Source organism: Ictidomys tridecemlineatus, chromosome 3 (genome assembly GCF_052094955.1).
Source record: "Ictidomys tridecemlineatus isolate mIctTri1 chromosome 3, mIctTri1.hap1, whole genome shotgun sequence".
Lineage (NCBI taxonomy): Eukaryota > Metazoa > Chordata > Mammalia > Rodentia > Sciuridae > Ictidomys > Ictidomys tridecemlineatus.
In genome coordinates this window covers 36084946-36102890 of record NC_135479.1, presented here as the reverse complement: position 1 = coordinate 36102890, position 17945 = coordinate 36084946, and the positions used below count along the sequence as shown (strand labels likewise).

The following is a 17945-nucleotide window of genomic DNA, read 5'->3' as shown; positions in this document are numbered from 1 at the left end:
AGGTTGGTTTTATAGACAGAAAAAGATTGAAGAAAACAAAAACAAAAACCTGATTGACCTTTCACCGTTACTTTTCATGGACAAGGAGACAGAACAACAGAAAAATACCTGGTTAACATCAGGTTACTTTAGGTGTTCTTTTTTTTTTTTTTAAATGAGGCATACATTTTTTTTTTTTTTAAAGAGAGTGAGAGAGGAGAGAGAGAGAGAGAGAGAGAATTTTTAATGTTTTATTGTTTAGTTCTCGGCGGACACAACATCTTTGTTGGTATGTGGTGCTGAGGATCGAACCCAGGCCGCACGCATGTCAGGTGAGCGCGCTACCGCTTGAGCCACATCCCCAGCCCAGGTGTTCTTTTTTTTGTATGAAAGGAATTAAGCAGAGGCAATTAAGAGTATATGCCATTAAAAACTTGTGTATTTGGAAAGTTTGGGTGTTCACTCACTATCCCTGATTTCTCTGGAAAGTCAGATAAACGGCTTAATTTCAACTTGATGACAAAGAACTTTAGTGTAAATGACTCCATCTTGATTTTTAGCTTGGTCTGTTGGAGCCTAGTGCAGGAGCTTAGTCCGTAACAATGACCTTTGATAATTTTTGTCTAACATTATCGTTAAATACATCAGACAGGTAATCTGTATATATTTTTTTCCAAGGAGGTATCCTTCTTGGAGCAGTTTATCCTTTTACAGTTTTTACAGTCATCTTGGGATTTCTTCCATGTTGGATCCTCTATTGCCTTGTCCCTTTTTCTTGGTTTACTCCATCCTTTTGGAAGACAACAGTATATAATAGCTGCCTTAGAAAAGGTAGGTGAGGAGTGAAAATTTACCTTTACAGTTGATCCCCTTGTTTTCATCCTGGTGTCTCATTTTTCTCTATCATGCCCAGTCCCTACCTTAACTAGGTCCTCTGTGATCTCACCACTTCAGAGAGTAAATCCAGTAAAATTTAATTGCTAGCCTGGGATAGAGAAAGAATAATTGTGCTACTGTGTGAGAACATGGAGGGAGTCTAAGAATCTGTAATGTTCTTTTCCAAATGCTGCTTCTTAAAGCCCTCCAGTCAGTTCTGCTTTTAGTTTAATCTTGCCCCTGTTTGCCTGACTTTCTGTTAGCAAGTTTAAACTATATTCACCAAAGAAACTTAAATTTGTGTGGTATTTTGCAGTTAAGGACGTTATACATGTTCTGTATCCCTTTCTTTAAACTTGCTTATTATTTAAGTATAATTTTAATGCATCAATAAAAAATAAGGTTGCCTATTATTAATTTTTTTGAAGATAGTTCAACTTTTCTTATTAAATGCATAAGATTTTTTTGGGGGGGGTTTACTATGGATTAAACCTAGGGCTTTGGGCATGCTAAGCAAAGCAAGAGCTCTACCACTGAGCTACCTGCCCAGCCTCCTCCACTTTTTAATTTTTATTTTGAGATGGGGGTCTCACTAAACTGCTTAAGTTCTAGGTGACTTTTATAACTTGCTTTCTTTTTTTTTCATATTTACTTTTCAGTTGTAGTTGGACACAATACCTTTATTTACTTATTAATATGTGGTGTGTTGAGGATTGAACCCAGGGCCTTGTATGTGGTAGGCAAACACTCTGCCCCTGGCCACAACCCCAGCCCTATAATTTGCTTTCTTATAGAAAGATAACTGTATTTTGAAAGTTTTACAGTTGAATAAAAAAGAAAAAATTTTCCTAAAAGGTGTTGCCTTTTATGCATGCTTGTTCCTCGCTGTCCAAATTTATTTTTTTATAACTTTAAGATAATGCCTATTTATATATCCTTTCAGGTCAGTAAATCATTTCACTTATTTATAATATTAGCCATTCTTTCAGTCCTTAAGGGAACTTGGCTTTGTAATGATTAGTATGGCAGGGATATATTTGGGACTTATATGGACATTAGAAGATGTGAGAAGGAAAGATGTAAGTAGTCTGTTCTACAAAACCATCTGTTAAAAAACCATAGCTGGGCATGATGATACACCCTATTATCCCAGCAACTCTAGAGGCTGAAGCATGAGGATTTCGAGTTTGAGGCCATCTTTATTAACTTGCCAAGACCCTGTCTCAAAACAAAAAATAAAAAGAACTAGGGATATAGCAGTAGAGTGCCTCTGAGTTTAGTCCCTGGTACCAAAAACCAAAAGAACTAAAAACCCCCACAGGGCTGGGGTTGTGGCTCAGTGATAGAGTGCTTGCATAGCATGTGTGAGGCACTGGGTTTGATTCTCAGCACCACATGTAAAGAAATAAACTAAAGGACCATGGACAACTACAAAAATATTTTTAAAACAAAACAAACAAAAAAACAAGAACACCAACAAACCCAACCACTTGGTATTTGCTTTAAAGGCCTAGTCTTCACATGAATTATACTGTGACCATATATTCAATGCAGTTTAACTAAATGTAGTACTGTAGAGTTGTCAAGCTCAGGGGCTCTGGAGTCAGGCTAAATTTAGATCTCATTTTTGTAACTCCTACTGTCTCTGATCATGGGCAAGTTACACAATTCCTCTAAGCCTTATTTTCCTAACTTGTAAAATGGTGCTCAAATATCATTATCATTATTGTGAGGATTCATATGCCAGTGCATGTGAGAGCTTAGTGTCTGTCCCATAGCGAGTAGTCAGAAATGGTGGTGGTTATTTTTACTTAGTTTTCAATAATTACTAATAATCATCATTCAGAAATGTTTGAGCAACTTTTATATATGCCAATAACTCTTTGGTGCAGAAGATATGTGTATATATATATATATATATATATATATATATATATATATATATATATATATAAAATGAATAGGAGTTCTCATCCTCAAAGGATCAGTAAAAGTCTCTGACCTCAAAGGACTCACTATCAAGGAAGGCAGTTGTGTAAACTCATGTAATAGTCCAGTGTGATTAGTAGGAAAGATGTATGTGTAGGTTCTGGTGTGGCACAAAGAGGGCTCACCCTCATTAAGGGTGAAGCTGGAGAATCAGTATGAGCCAAAGGAGCTCACTGGGAGAATTGACAGTTGCTTTTTTTGTTTGTTTTGCAGTGCTGGGGGGACCAAATCCAGGGCCCAGTATATGCTAGGCAAGTGCTTTCTGAGCTGTATCCCCAACCAGTTTAGTTCATGTTGAAGGATGAAATGGAGTAGTAGTGGCACACAAGGAAGGAAAGGATATTCCTGACAGAGAATAAGCAGTGTGAAAACAGAGGCTGACAATAGCATGGTATGTTTTAGAAACCATAAGCAAAGAATAAAGGGCCACGCACAGTCATTTCTCATACAGGAAGAATAGAACTTACATTTATAAAAGTTCTAGTCCAACTTTTGTGGGGTTTAAGTTGCTGATTCACATGTTCTGATTTCCTTCATCATCTTTCTGCTTCACTACTCTGTAGCTGCCAGTTTGACTCATGGGGGCAGATGGATATATTTGCCATTCAAGCAATTATTTTGGGACTCTTAAAATGTAACCTCCTTTAAATCCTAAGCAATTGTTGTATTTATAAAAGGTTGGTGTGTAAGGAGGCAGGGGGAAATATTATAATATACTGGTGAGTTCCTGTTACTGAAAAAGCCAAATTGTAATAGATTAGATCTGCTTCCACTCTGCCATCCTCTTATGTTTCTTTCTTTCTTTCTTTTTAAATATTTTTTAGTGTTAATGGACCTTTATTTTATTCATTTATCTATATGTGGTGCTGAGAATTGAACCTAGTGCCTCACATGAGGCAAGCACTCTACCAGTGAGCCACAACCCCAGCCCCTCTTATGTTTCTTCTAAAGAACATGTGGTGCTGGTTAGGTATTTAAATATATGTAGGAGTAGTAGAAAAATGGAAGTTCCCAAAATCAGTCCCAATGTGTGTTTTGCTTAACAGTTGTGTTCTCAGATTTTTAAATAACTGTGGAACATGAAGTGAAGGTGCCTAAAGTGTTGAAGATACAATGAGGACAGGTAGAGAAATGTTGGATGTCATACTTGTAGACCTTGGTTTCAAGGTGTGGGTACCTCTGGAGCATTATTCCTCTTTGTTGCCTTTCCATATCATTAGTAATAGTTTTAAAAAGTTTTTGTTTATTCATTATTATTATTTTTTACACAGGTTAATTCACTTTATTTTTCTTATATTAAAAACCCCGTGACCTAGTCACAAATGGAGCCTGGGTCCTCCGCACTAGAATCTGATATGAGTTCTTACAAAATGGTTAGTGAATTCCTGAGAGAGAGATTCGGTGGACATGTGGGACCTGCTAATCTTGTTTCCCCAGTAGCTCTGCATAGGAACAACGAAGAGCTTGGTCAGGATGATGGCTCCACAGATGGTGGTGGCTACTTCCCTGGAGCACTTACCATCCAGATGATGTGATTGTTGTAGGTTGTTGTTGAAGGTGATAAATACCACAAATTTGGTCTGCTGGCCAGCGCAGGTCTGCTTCTGCATTAGCAAGAATTCAAAACCCCATTTTTGAGGGATACCCTCAGGAAAAAGTCAATGATCTGACTCCTTGATGGGTAGGGAGTACCAGGCAGCCCAGCCTGGTAACCAGTATCCCTCTTTGACCTTGCTCCTGTGAACCCCTTGGCATCCCATTCGCAGAGCTCTGGATCCTCCTGCTGCTCTGGTGTCATCAATTTTTTTGGTGTTTTCCATGAAAAGAAGCAGTGACAGTTTTTTATTTTTATTTTTTTTAATTTATTTTATTTTTTTTAAAGAGAGAGTGAGAGGAGAGAGAGAGACACACACACACACAGAGAATTTTTAATATTTATTTTTTAGTTCTCGGCGGACACAACATCTTTGTTGGTATGTGGTGCTGAGGATCGAACCCGGGCCGCACGCATGCCAGGCGAGCGCGCTACCGCTTGAGCCACATCCCCAGCCCCCAGTGATAGTTTTTTAAAAGTGAACTTTGTTGAAGTATAATTTACAGTCAATCAAATGTACTTGTTTTACATGGACATTGCAATGAGATTTTAAATCAGGTTAAGATACAGTTTACCCATGATAAAGTTCACCTTTTTGAAAATTATACAGTTTTAGCTGGACAGTGACTTGGGAGGCTAAAACAGGAAGATTATAAGTTCAAGACCAGCCTCAGCAAATTAGCAAGGCCTTAACCAACTTAGCAAGACCCTGTCTTTTTTTTTTTTTTTCAGAGAGAGAGAGGAGAGAGAGAGAATTTTTTTTAATATTTATTTTTTAGTTTTCAGTGGACACAAAGTCTTTATTTTATTTTTATGTGGTGCAGAGGATTGAACCCAGCGCCCTGCGCATGCCAGGCGAACACGCTACTGCTTGAGCCACATCTCCAGCCCCAAGACCCTATCTTAAAATACAAAGGGCTGGTGCTAGGGTTGTAGCTCAGTGGTAGAGTGCTTGCCTAGCATATGTGAAGCACTGTGTTTGATTCTCAGCACTGCATATAAATAAATTAATTAAATAAAGGTCCATCAATAACTAAAAAATATTTTTTAAAAAATACAAAGGGCTGGGGGAGGTGTAGCTTAGTGGTAGAGCGCTTCTGGGTTCAATTCCTGTTATCAAAAAAAATTATAATTTTATGGTTTTGACATGTTATCCATCTGAGTAGCCACTAGCCACCATCACAATCAGGATCAAGATATAGAACATTTTCATCATCTTCACACCCCCTTGCAGTAATTTTCCCCAACTCAGCACACTGATGAGCTTTCTGCATTATAAATTAGTTTTCCATGACTCAGAATGTCTATATGAAGTCATATAGTCTGAGCTCTTTTTAAAAAATACTACTTATTTTATTGTATGCTGCTGCCAGTGTATATAAAATAATTACCCTTGTGAATTAGAAATTCATTAAAATTCAGAGAGATAGATGTTAAGGACAAAAGTAGAAGTTTGTTATCGCACATGAATTATAGAGAGGATTTTGTACAGGCTTCAGATTTAACTGTTTTGAATATTCACTAGTTTATGAGAAGTGGTTTGGGAAACCTCTGAAAGATTTATTTGACTACAAAAAGGAACAGACTTCCAGGAGTCTGAAGGGATTTGTACTTAAAGATGCTCCAATTGACAGGGGATCATGTTGAACATTCTTCGCCAGAATTGTTTCAGATTTGCAGTTGCCTGGGAAATCTTAATGTGGCTAAGCCTGTGCTCCAGCTGGAGCTGCTAAACCACTTTCTTCATAGCAGTGGGACTAGAGGAGCCAGATAGCGCACACTTGAGGGCCAGGCCAACTCATCAATCTGAGGTTGCCAGTATGTGCTCTTTAGTGTCTTTTTTCTTTCTCTAAACATGGTGTTGCTGAGATTCATTCATGTTATTACTCAGTGTGATACATTGATAATGATCCATAGACTTGGGGCCTGAAAGAAATGAAATTATAGTAAAATTATAGACAAAATAATTTTATTTATTTTTTTAAAAAATATGTGCCCTGGCCAGGTGCAGTGGCACGTGCCTATAATCCCAGTAGCTAGGGAAGCTGAGGCAGGACAATTGTGAGTTCAAAGCCAGTCTCGGCAATTTAATGAGGCCCTAAGCAACTTAATGAAACCCTATCTCAAAAGGTGCTGGTGATGTGGCTCAGTGGTTAAGCACCCCTGGGTTTAATCCCTGGTCTCTCACACACACACACACACACACACACACACACACACACACACTGTTTCCAGCCCAGTATTATTTGTTATAATCTTAAATGTTGCATGGTATAGTTGGAAGAACACTGAAATGAGATTCAAGAAACCTGGTTTCTTATTTGTCTATGCTATAAACTTCTTTTGTGATGTTAGACAAAAGAACTAGCCCATAAATAGAGCTTATTTTATTTAAGGCCCCTTGTTACAGTTTAGATATGCAGTATCCCTTGAAAGCTCCTGTGTTGATGCAGGAATTCAGAAGTGAATGGTTAGATTAAGATAGCTGTAATATAATTAGTCCATCCTAGTTTGAATGGACTGACTGGATGGTAACTATAGGCAGATGGAATCTTATTGGAGGAAGTAAGTCTCTGGAGGTTCCTTGGAAGGGTGCATCTTCCCAGTAACCACTTTTCTTTTCTTTCTCTGCTTCTTGGCTGCCATGAGCAGAGCAGTGCTCCTCTGATACAACTTCCTGCCATAGTGTTCTACCTTGCCTGGGGCCCAGAGCAGTGGAGTTGGTCAACTATTGACTGAACCTCTGAGCCCAAATAAACTTTTCCTCCCCTAAGTTTTTTTTTTATATATATTTTTTTAGTTGTAGATGGATACACTATCTTTATTTCATTTATATGTGGTGCTGAGGATCAAACCCAGTGCCTCACACACGCTAGGTGAGCGCTCCACCACTGAGCCACAATCCCAGCCCCACCCTAAGTTCTTGTCAATTATTTTTCAGAGCAATTAAATCTAACTAACAGATCCCTTTTAACTTTAAAGTTCCAATCTAGATATACAATAATTAGATAATTGGTAGACAAAGATAAAGAGAATTTTAGATTGACCAGCTTGAAAATACCTTTCTATTTATTTATTTTTTAATGTGGTGCTGAGGATCAAACCCAGGGCCTTGCACGTGTGAGGCGAGCGCTCTGCCGCTGAGCCATAACCCCAGCCCCAATTACTGAATTTTTTTTGTGCTCCTCTATTTAAATCTACTTATGTATTTCTCATTTAAATCTATTTTGGATACCTTTAAGCCTGCTGCAGGGTAGTTTGTTTTCTTCCTTTCTTCCTTCCTTCCTTCCTTCCTTCCTTTCTTCCTTTCTTCTTCTTTCCTTCCTTCCTTTCTTCCTTTCTTTCCTCCTTTCCTCCTTCCTTCCTTTCTTTCTTCCTTTCTTCTTTCCTTCCTTCCTATCTTTCTTTCCTCCTTCCTTCCTTCCTTCCTTTCCTTCTTTCCTTCCTTCCTTCCTTCCTTCCTTCCTTCCTTCCTTCCTTCCTTCCTTCCTTCCTTCCTTCCTTGTACTGGGGATTAAACCCAAGGGGCACTGAGCTACATTCTACATCCCACCAGCTCCTTTTTTTTTTTTTTTTTTGAGATAAGATTTCACTAAGTTGCTTATGGCCTCACTGATAGTAACTGGGATTAAAAGCATGTGCCACCACCCCCAGGTGCAGAATAGTTTTCTCCTTCATTATTCTTAGTATCAACTGATGACCCAATATGTCATTCCCATTTGATTTTTGTAGTATTATCTTTCTGAGCAGTTAAAAGTAAGTTAAGTACAGTATTAGATTATACTATGAAGTATAACAGTTGATTGATGGGTTGGAAAAAATCAACTGTCTTTCAGACATTGGCACATAGCATTCTTTGGTTTGTATTTTAAACTTTTACCAAAGTTTGGGAATAATTGCCAATAGTAATTTGACCATGGCTGTATAAAAGATCACATCACTAAAAGTAAGATTTGTTTTTCTCCCCTCTTTGATTACAAGTGACCTTTAAGAGTATTCCTTTAGTATCTCTATACCATTGATTAAATCTCATTATCAATCCCTTTCCCTGCCTTATTACTGCTCTCAGGTATATGTCTTCTCTATACTTCACTCTCTCTAGATAGAGATCTATGTGTATATGTGCATGTGTAACTTTAGGTAGAGAATGACATAATCCTTGGTTTATGAAATGCTTATCATGGGTATACATGTGGCCCATTCTATTTATTTGTCTAGTTAGTTACTTAAAAAATTGACGTAAAAAGAATTTGACCTTCTCACCTAAAACAAAGGTGGTCCTTAGCAATAACTAGTATTTAGCCATATGGCTTCTTCTCAACCCTTCTATCTACCTCCCCCTACCTAGATAACCATTTTCCTTAATCGTATGTCTATTACTTTTTCTTTATATAGTTTTGTCATATTATATGTGTCTCTTAAAAGTATTTACATTTTAAACTTTATAATTTCTTTATTTTTATAATCTATGTTATCTACTGTATATAACATTTTTGGACTTTCTGTATGTTAGACATATCTAGATGTGATACTGTGAAATTTCTATTTGCACTTCTCCATTTCCTGGCTCCTAAGCCTTTGATATGTCTTAGGTGATAAATGCCTTTCGTATATTAATGAAATAATTGATGCCTGGGGGCTCCTCAATAGCCTCGGATGGGGGCTGGCTGCCTCTCTCCCTTATCTCCAGAGAGGGCAGAGGGGCTGAATGTTGAGTTTATCAGCGGTTACCAGTGATGTAATCAATTATGCTCCCATAATGAAGCTTCTATAAAAATCCCTGAATTGTAGGGTTTAAAGAGCTTCTAGATCACTGAACATATGGAGTTACCTGAAGGGTAGTGGAGGTGCCTGGAGTGTGGTATGCCTGAAGAGAATATGGAACCTTTGTGCCCCTTCCCACATGCCTTACCCAATGTTTGTGTTCCATTCTTCTGTTTGTATTTTTTATAATATCCTTTATAATAACTGTAAGGAAAGCATTTCCCTGTGTTCTGTGAGATGCTCTAGCAAATTTTATCTAAACCTAGGAGGAGGGCATGAGAACCTTGATTTATAGCCTGTGGGTCAGAAGTACAGGACACATCTGTAGCAGGGTGTAATTTCAAGGAATTGTCTTTAGCTTGAGGAATCTGCTGCCATCTTCAGGAAAATAGGATCAGAATTGAGTTGAATTAAAGGATACCCACCCAATGTCTGTTGCAGAACTGCTTGGTGTGTGTGGAAAACCTCCCACACATATGATCACAGCAGTGGTCTGCTATAAGAGTAGAGTAGGAGAAAAACTGTTGTTTTTTTAAATGTCTGATTAAGGTCTCCTAACTCTGATAATTTGTTGTGTATAATTTTTTGTGTTTTCTATGTAAACAAGTTTATCGTTCACAAATAATGCCAGTTTAATTCCTCCTTTGCAATCTTACTCTATTTTTTTTCCCATTACACAGAGAGTTTTCCATAAAGTTTTCTAAAATTAAACCATCCTTACATACCTTGCACAAATTCAACTTGGTTGTGGAATAACATTTCTATTTATTTATTTATTTTAGTCGTAGATGGACACAATATCTGTAATTTTTATTTATTTATTTTTATGTGGTGCTGAGGATCAAACCCAGTTCCTCACATGTGCTAATCAAGTGCGTTACCACTGAGGTACAACACCAGCCCTGGAGTAACATATTTTTGATTAAAAAATGGCTAAGATGGCTTTGCACCAATACCATACTTCTTAAAGATATTTGTTTAGGAAGTTTGCATCTATAGTCATGAGTAAGATGGACCTAGAATTTTCCCTTCATGTAACACTTTTGTCTAGTTTTGGTTTCATTGTTATTCTAGCTTGGGAGTTTTTCTTCTTTTTCTGTTGTCTGAAAGTTTGGATGATAACTGCCCTTGAAAGTTCAGAGTCTGTCAAGGTCTAGTTACAGAAAGAAAAACTGCATCAGGTATTATTATTGTTATTATTTTGTTCTTTTTATATTATACCTGACAGTAGAGTGGATTTTGACATATTGTACATACGTGGTATTATGAACAGAGGGTATTCAACAGTGAGAATTGATTACTGTCGTGAGGGGGCAAAATTTCGACGTATGCAGTTGAAGGGAGAAATAAAGAATGTCCCTGCGCTTCTGCCCCTTTCAATGCTTTATTCACTCAAATTACTCAATACAATTTCACTCTATAGGTTCTTAATCAAGAAAATGACAATCCTTAATGCTAGGCACTACATAGACATAATCAATTCACAACAAACAATTCTAGATTAATTCATTCACAGCAAACAATTCTAAATTAATTCTAAGTACTACAAAACACACTTAATCATGACAGGCTTATGACAGACATTCCCTCTATATGCTAAGTTCAAATGTCAGATCAAAAGTCTTAAGCCTTAGGCTTTATGTCCAGCAGATGCACACTCACTCAGACCACGGTGATCAGGTCTGGAACCATGGCAGGCTTTTCCTGGCATGGGGTGGACTACCTGTTGAGGAAAGGGTTGTAGGGAGAAGTTGCAGCTCTCACCAAGGTCCAGTTTAAGAGCCATGAGGATCATGCAAAGGCCCAGGAACGATGACAAGTAATAGGATGACAGGTCCTCATCAGGCTCTCCAGCCCAAGTACATCCTTGTTTCAGCTGGCTGAATCCCTGTTCATTTGCTCTATTATTTATACTAAATTTTGGGGCTTTTGACTCCCCCCCTTCAGTCTTTATCAGCTAATGGTCTGGTGGTCTCCACCCTGATCTTCTCACCTTTCCCTCATCAGGCGAGGGCAGCCTGCCAGGGACTTCACTCTTGTTTATCAGGGTGAGGGGAAGTAACTTGTTTGAGGCTATACTGGAGAGATCTGTGGGTATGCCCGGTGAGACTGCAGGTTTCAAACTGGAGTTTTTAAAATGGAGTTGCTTAGGCTCAGGCCTAAGGTCATCCTCACAGTTTACTTAGGTATAGAATAATAAAATAACAAAAAAAGTGCTAGAGTTAATAACTACAGGAAGCAGTTTTCACTACTAGGGCTGGGAGAACAAAAGTGAAGAGCTTATAGTGTTGCCAGAACCTAAGACTTTGGAGGAGGGCCTTGGGGGCTGATACTTAGACCTCTGGGGTAACTTTTGAGTAACTGGTGCTCAAATTCCTGAGGTTGGAAGCCTGGCCTGACAGGTGGTACTAGAATCAGGTAGCACAATCCAGAGGATGAGTGAGCAGGACAAGGCTAGTACTCTGACTGCCAAGTAGCCACGATCCACTGCTGTAGATATTGTAGACTTTTCTTGGGAATGTTGAAAGAAGCTTGATGCCGTAATGAACTCTTATTGTGGGAATGACACTGATAAGATCTGGAAAAAGGAAAAGTCCCTTTTTAAAATCCTTTCTGCTTTCCCATTGGCAGAAATGAACAGAAGAGAGCTATCAAAGGAGTCTTAAGGGCTGGGGTTGTGGCTCAGAGGTAGAGAGCTCGCCTAGGATGTGTCAGACACTGGTTTTGATCCTCAGCATCACATAAAAATAAAATAAAGGTATTGTGTTCACCTACAACTTAAAAAAAAAAGACAGTTTTGAAATGAAGTTTGCCCTCATAGTTGCATTGTCACAGAGCAAAAAGGGGTGGATTTATTGCTAAGGGAAAATAAGTAAATAACAGACACTGAATATCATGTATATTTTATGAAGAGAAATCTGAATCTGAAAAAGGTTAAATTATTTGCCAGAGATCACTGGAGTTATTAAATGGACAGGTCTGGAATTTAAACCTAGGCCTTTGCTGGTTCTACTACTATATTCCATCTGATCTAAGACATCATTGGTTGTTAGAAGCACCATTACTTTATGTATCTCTAGGAAAATAATGTCAATTAAAAAAGACATCAATTATAAGTTCCATACTTATAATATAAAGAATTTGGTTTGGGGCTGGGGGTGTGGCTCAAGCGGTGGCACGCTCGCCTGGGATGCGTTTGGCCCGGATTCGATCCTCAGCACCACATACAAACAAAGAATGTTGTGTCTGCTGAAAAATGAATATTAAAATTCTCTCTCTCTCTCTAAAAAAAAAAAAAGAATTTGGTTTTGGCTGGATGCCGTTGTACACACCTTAATCCCACCAGCTAGGGAGGCTGAGGCACAAGGATCGTGAGTTCAAAGCCAGCCTCAGCATTTTAGTGAAGACCTGAGCAACTCCACGAGACTCTGTCTTTAAATAAAATACATAATGAGCTGAGGATCTTGCTCAATGGTTGAGTACCCCTGGGTTTAATCTTTGATACCCTTCCCCCCAAAAAAAGAGAATCTGGTTTTGGAATTGTTGATTTTGAGATGCCTGTGGATTACCCAGATCAAACATTTAGTGGACAGTTTAAAATGTAGTTATAGCTCATAAGAAAGATGGAAGCTAGGGATGTAGAGGTGAAGGTCATCTTCATGGCAGAGTCATGATTCAGAAACAGCTTCACTGTTTTTTATGTTAGTCTACTATTTATACTATTTCTTTTCATTCTATCCTTTCCCTACCTTTTTATGATGGCATCTGTTGATAAATCTGATATTGTTTTTTGTTATTCAGGACCACTTTTTTTTCCCCCCTAAAATTTCCCAAGGAAAGATTTTCTTTTCTGTCTTCTATTTAATGATTTAAAGTATGTGGTCTGCCAGTATAGACTCCACATAGATATAGTTGTTATGAGTATGGGGTGAAAAGTGGGTTTCCAGAGGATATGGATAGTGTGAAGAAATCTCATCTATGCACTCTGATGGTTTCTCATTTTTATAGGTCTAGCATGTCTGGCTTGCACCTAGTAAAACAATGTCGAGACCGAAAGAAAGTAGACTCACAGCGAGATTTCACTGTGGCTTCTCCTGCAGAATTTGTTACTCGTTTTGGGGGGAATAAAGTGATTGAGAAGGTAAGTTATAACTTGCTAAATTCTTTTTGTCAAAGTACATGAGGGCTGTGAGTGGTGACACCTGTTTATAATACCAGTGACTCAAGAGGCTGAGGATCACAAGTTCAAGGCCAGCCTCAACAACTTAGCAAGGCCCTGTCTCAAAATTTAAAAAGGGGTAGGGATGTAGCTCAGTTGTAAAGTGCCCCTGGGCTGAATCCCCAGTAGCAAAAAAAAAAAAAGGTACATGAGGGCCTGGGGTTATGCTTGCCTAACTTGTGTAAAGCCCTGGGTCGACCATCTTCAGCATAGAGGTAGGGGGAGTAAATGCAATTAATGCCTAGAATCAAAATTGATAGTTATATTTTTCAGGGACTTTACCACTTTTGTGGAATTGCCCTGCCTGGCATCATTGTGTAATTTCACTATTTTCTGTAATATGTATTTACCACTGATAATTTAATCACAACTAATTAAGGAGATGAAACAGTGTTCATAAGGTTATTTTAAGGGGCTGCGGCTATAGCTCAGTGGTAGGTTGCTTGCCTAACACGTGTTCCATCCTCGGCACCACAGAAAAATAAATAAAATATTATGTCCATCTACAACTAAAAAATATATTTAAAAAGTTCTTTTTGAAAGGTCTTACAGTTTTGCAGGATGAGTCTGTACTGATCTGACAGGGTATGAGGAATTTATTAAGTTATGGAATGCAACAGTGTTGGATATAGAGAGAGTTTCAGAACAGAAGGCTTAAACAATTTAATAAACTGTGACTTGGCTTCCACCAAGTATTTGAGATGTTTAGAGGAGATATGTCATATGAAATATTTGAAGAGATTTCAGGTATTTTGAAATATTGTGAGTAATTCTGTGTCACTTTTTTTGGGGGGAGGGGTGCTACAAGAGATTAAAACCAGTGCCCTGTGCATGCTAGACAAGTGCTCCACCCTGAGTTACATCTCCAGCCCTTTTTACTTTATTGTGAGTTATTGCCTCATGCTAATTTGCCTAGGCTGGCCTCAAACTTGCAATACATCTATAATAGTTTCCCAAGTAGCTGGGATTATAGGCAAGTGCCTCACTGTACCCAGCCTATGTCACTGTCCCAGCCATGTCAGAGATGAATGACTTAGTCAAAATAGTTTATAGTGATTAAAAGATTACAGGATAGGAACCTTGTATTTGTACTCATAAAAGTATAGCTTCAGCCGTGTCCTTCTATTTCAATGAGCATGGATTATGTATCTATTAGCCTATATTATCCTTAGGGGCATGATTACAACACAGGTAAGGAGATGAATGTTTTATTTACAGAAAAGTGTCAAGATCATTTGATTGTGACCATTCTTTCTGACACAGTCTCTACAATTCTAAGGAATTGGGATTCAGCATTTTGGAGAAAAGCAATTGATGTTAGGATTTTTATACATTTTCAAGGCTCTGTGTCCTGTTTTATTTCAACAGGGAATAGTGCACGACACTGCACAGTTTAATCTTCTCCCATTTCTTATTTGATAATGCATCATTTCTCTGAAGTTTGTTTTCCTCTATTGCCTAGTAATAGGTATGGGAGAATGATTCACAAACAGTGTATGAGTAATCATGACTTTGCTTTTTCTCCAAGAAAAGTTAAAGTGCAGTAAATTCTACCTTCACACATTGATATATTTGCTTAGCAAACATTTAAAAATATTGCTTGATCATGTGGGTTCTGGTTCCTAATAGTCTAGACTAGCAAGAATTTCTGGTTGAAATTCTGATTTTTTTCCCCCAGATAAAAATTCCCATCTTTATTCCTCTTTCATTCTCTTTCTTTTCTGTATTTTCTTCCAAATCCCATTCTCCTCTCTCCTAGGTTCTTATTGCTAATAATGGCATTGCAGCAGTGAAATGCATGCGATCCATTCGCCGGTGGTCTTATGAAATGTTTCGAAATGAGCGAGCAATTCGATTTGTTGTCATGGTCACACCTGAAGACCTTAAAGCCAATGCAGGTGAGTCATTAGATTTACAAAAGTATCACCCTCAAACATTGAATAGCCCAGCCTTTCAGTAGGAAAATGCTAGTTTAGGAGTATCCTCATATTTAGGAGTTCCAGTAAAATCCTATTTAAAGAATTTCTCTTTAAAAAGTGTCAATAATAGCCATATAAGAGTGATTATAGGCTAACACAGAAGGATAAAGGAAATTGGAGTCACAGTTGGGGGCAGGGGAGCAAAGGGAGAGAAATTATACTATAATTAACCATAGCACACATTCCTATATTCTAAGGTAAATAGTAAACATTTAGCACAGGAATTGATTCAGGCTTTCAGGTATATGTCTTTTTCAGTATTAAATATTTTCTGTGGCACATTCTTTAGTATGTGTAAGTAGAAAAGTTTGGAAGGAAATGCTATTTCCCTTATGAATTATATTGAATTCCAGAGAATTTTAGAGTAAAGTTTCTTTTTTCTTGTCCTTGTGAAAGAGAGAGGTCCTGGGATCCAAATGGTTTTAACTATGTAAATGCTTTTGTATAATCTGTTTTCTTAGATGGTCCTCTGAGAGCTGAAGGTAAAATCTATTGGTATAACTGAGGTGTGGCTGGTCTTTCTCCTTCATATTTGTATCACTAAGGTGTAAATAATCTCTTAAGATAGAGTATCTACAGATAATTTTAGTTCTATAAAGAGCTTTTCTTTTAAACCCATTTGGGTCTCTATATGTTGTTTCTATCTTGAGGTAATGATATTAAGACTGACTATTTCTAAGGATTAAAGGTTATTATGGCATCTATAAACAGTGAAGTCACTAATGTATTGGAAAGCATGTATTATTATGTGAAACCTTTTAGATGTACCTTTTAATATATGTGAACTATAATTTTTGTGCCTATAAAAATAAATAAATTAAGAAAGATCTTAATTTATTTTTCCTTAAGGAGTTTTAAGGATGAGATCATCTATAGAAAAATGTAAATTACCTTACATGGTTTCTTTTCCCCATCCATTTTACCTGCTACTCCTATTAATTCATTTATTCATTCACTTATGAACATGGAGACCAGACCCATATTTGAATAAGATGTGGTCTTGTTCTAGGAAACAAATAACTTCAACACAATGAAGTAAGCACTACATTGGAAACATACAGAGGGTACTATGAGAACACAGAAATGAGACATTTAACACTTGGGGGCAGAGTAAACAGAAAGTTTTCTTTCTCTCTCTCTCTGTCTCTCTTTTTTTTTTTTTTGGCACTAGGGATTGAACCTCTGAGCCATATCTTCAGCCCCTTTTATGTTTTATTTAGAGACAAAGTCTTGCTGAGTTGCCTAGGGGCTAGCTAAACTGCTGAGGCTGGCTTTGAACTCATCAGCCACTGGGATTATAGGCGTGTTCTACCACAACCAGCAATAGGAAACTTTCTGGAAGAGATTATGCCTAGCCAAGAATAAATAATTTAAAAAGTCAATAAAGCAGTTAGGGGAGTGTGAAGGGTATGCCAGGCAGAAAAAACAGCATCTGCAAATGCATAAGGGTCAACACAAGCAACCTTTTGGAAAAATTATAGGTAGCTTATTAAAGTAAAAAATAAAATATAGTAATTTAATTAAAATAGTAATAAAATAGTAACAAGGAAAGCTTTGTTTCCTATCCTCAGAGGTCAGACTTTCTCTTTTTTTGGAGGGTATGTGTAGTGTGATTGTGTGTAGTGTGAGTGTGTGTTGGACCTAAAGGATTTGCATTTAAAAAAAATTTTTTTTTTTTTGGCAGTAGTGGAAATTTGTTCATGCTAGGCCAGTTAGGAAAGTGCTTCACCACTGAGCTACACTCTTTACCCAAGCTTTTTTTGTTTGGTTTTGTCTTTATACCAAAGTAGAAGAATATAATGAATCCCTTCTCTTCTACTTATTTTCCAATATGAAGGAAAATTGAAAGGAAATACTATTTCCCTTATGAATTATATTTAATTCTAGAGAATTTTAGAGTAAAGTCAAGTCATGACTGCTCTAGTTTCATCTATATTCTCACCCCTGCTATTCATTTACCCAATTACTTTTTAAAAATATGTATTTTTTTTTGTTTTAGTTGTAGATGGACACAATACCTTTATTTTATTTATTTTTATGTGGTGCTGAGGATCAAACCCAGTACCTTGCAGGCACAAGGCAAGCGCTTCACCACTGAGCCAAACCGCAGCCCATTTTCCCAATTATTTTGAAGCAAATTCTAGATATCATGTTATTTCAGTATGTACCTCTAAAACGTTCTTTTAAAAATTTGGATTATTCCATTAGCATCTTTAAAGATCTATTTGAGGAAGACAATAATAAAGGAAAAGTCATTGTTTTTTTTTAAAGAGAGAGAGAGAATTTTTTTAATATTTATTTTTTAGTTTTCGGCAGATACAACATCTTTGTTTTTGTATATGGTACTGAGGATCGAACCTGGGCCGCACGATGCCAGGCGAATGAGCTACCACTTGAGCCACATCCCCAGCCCCGAAATTTTTAATATTTATTTTTTAGTTTTCGGTGGACACAACATCTTTGTTTGTATGTGGTGCTGAGGATCGAACCTGGGCGGCGCGCATGCCAGGCGAGCGCGCTACGGCTTGAGCCACATCCCCAGCAA

The 17945-nt window shown here is 37.6% G+C and overlaps 1 protein-coding gene and 1 pseudogene across 9 annotated transcripts in view; one reads left to right on the top strand and one right to left on the bottom strand.

Annotated features, from left to right (window-relative positions):
* The window catches only part of Acaca (acetyl-CoA carboxylase alpha), a 288856-nt gene that overhangs the window by 65075 nt on the left and 205836 nt on the right, over window positions 1–17945 (top strand). For all 9 annotated transcript variants that reach the window (XM_078042389.1, XM_078042384.1, XM_078042383.1 and 6 more), the window contains 2 exons: window positions 13211–13343; window positions 15181–15319. In XM_078042389.1, the coding sequence (XP_077898515.1) occupies window positions 13211–13343; window positions 15181–15319 (272 nt within the window). The remainder of the gene's footprint in view (window positions 1–13210; window positions 13344–15180; window positions 15320–17945) is intronic.
* Window positions 6007–10988, bottom strand: LOC101977629 (guanine nucleotide-binding protein G(I)/G(S)/G(O) subunit gamma-5 pseudogene; annotated as a pseudogene).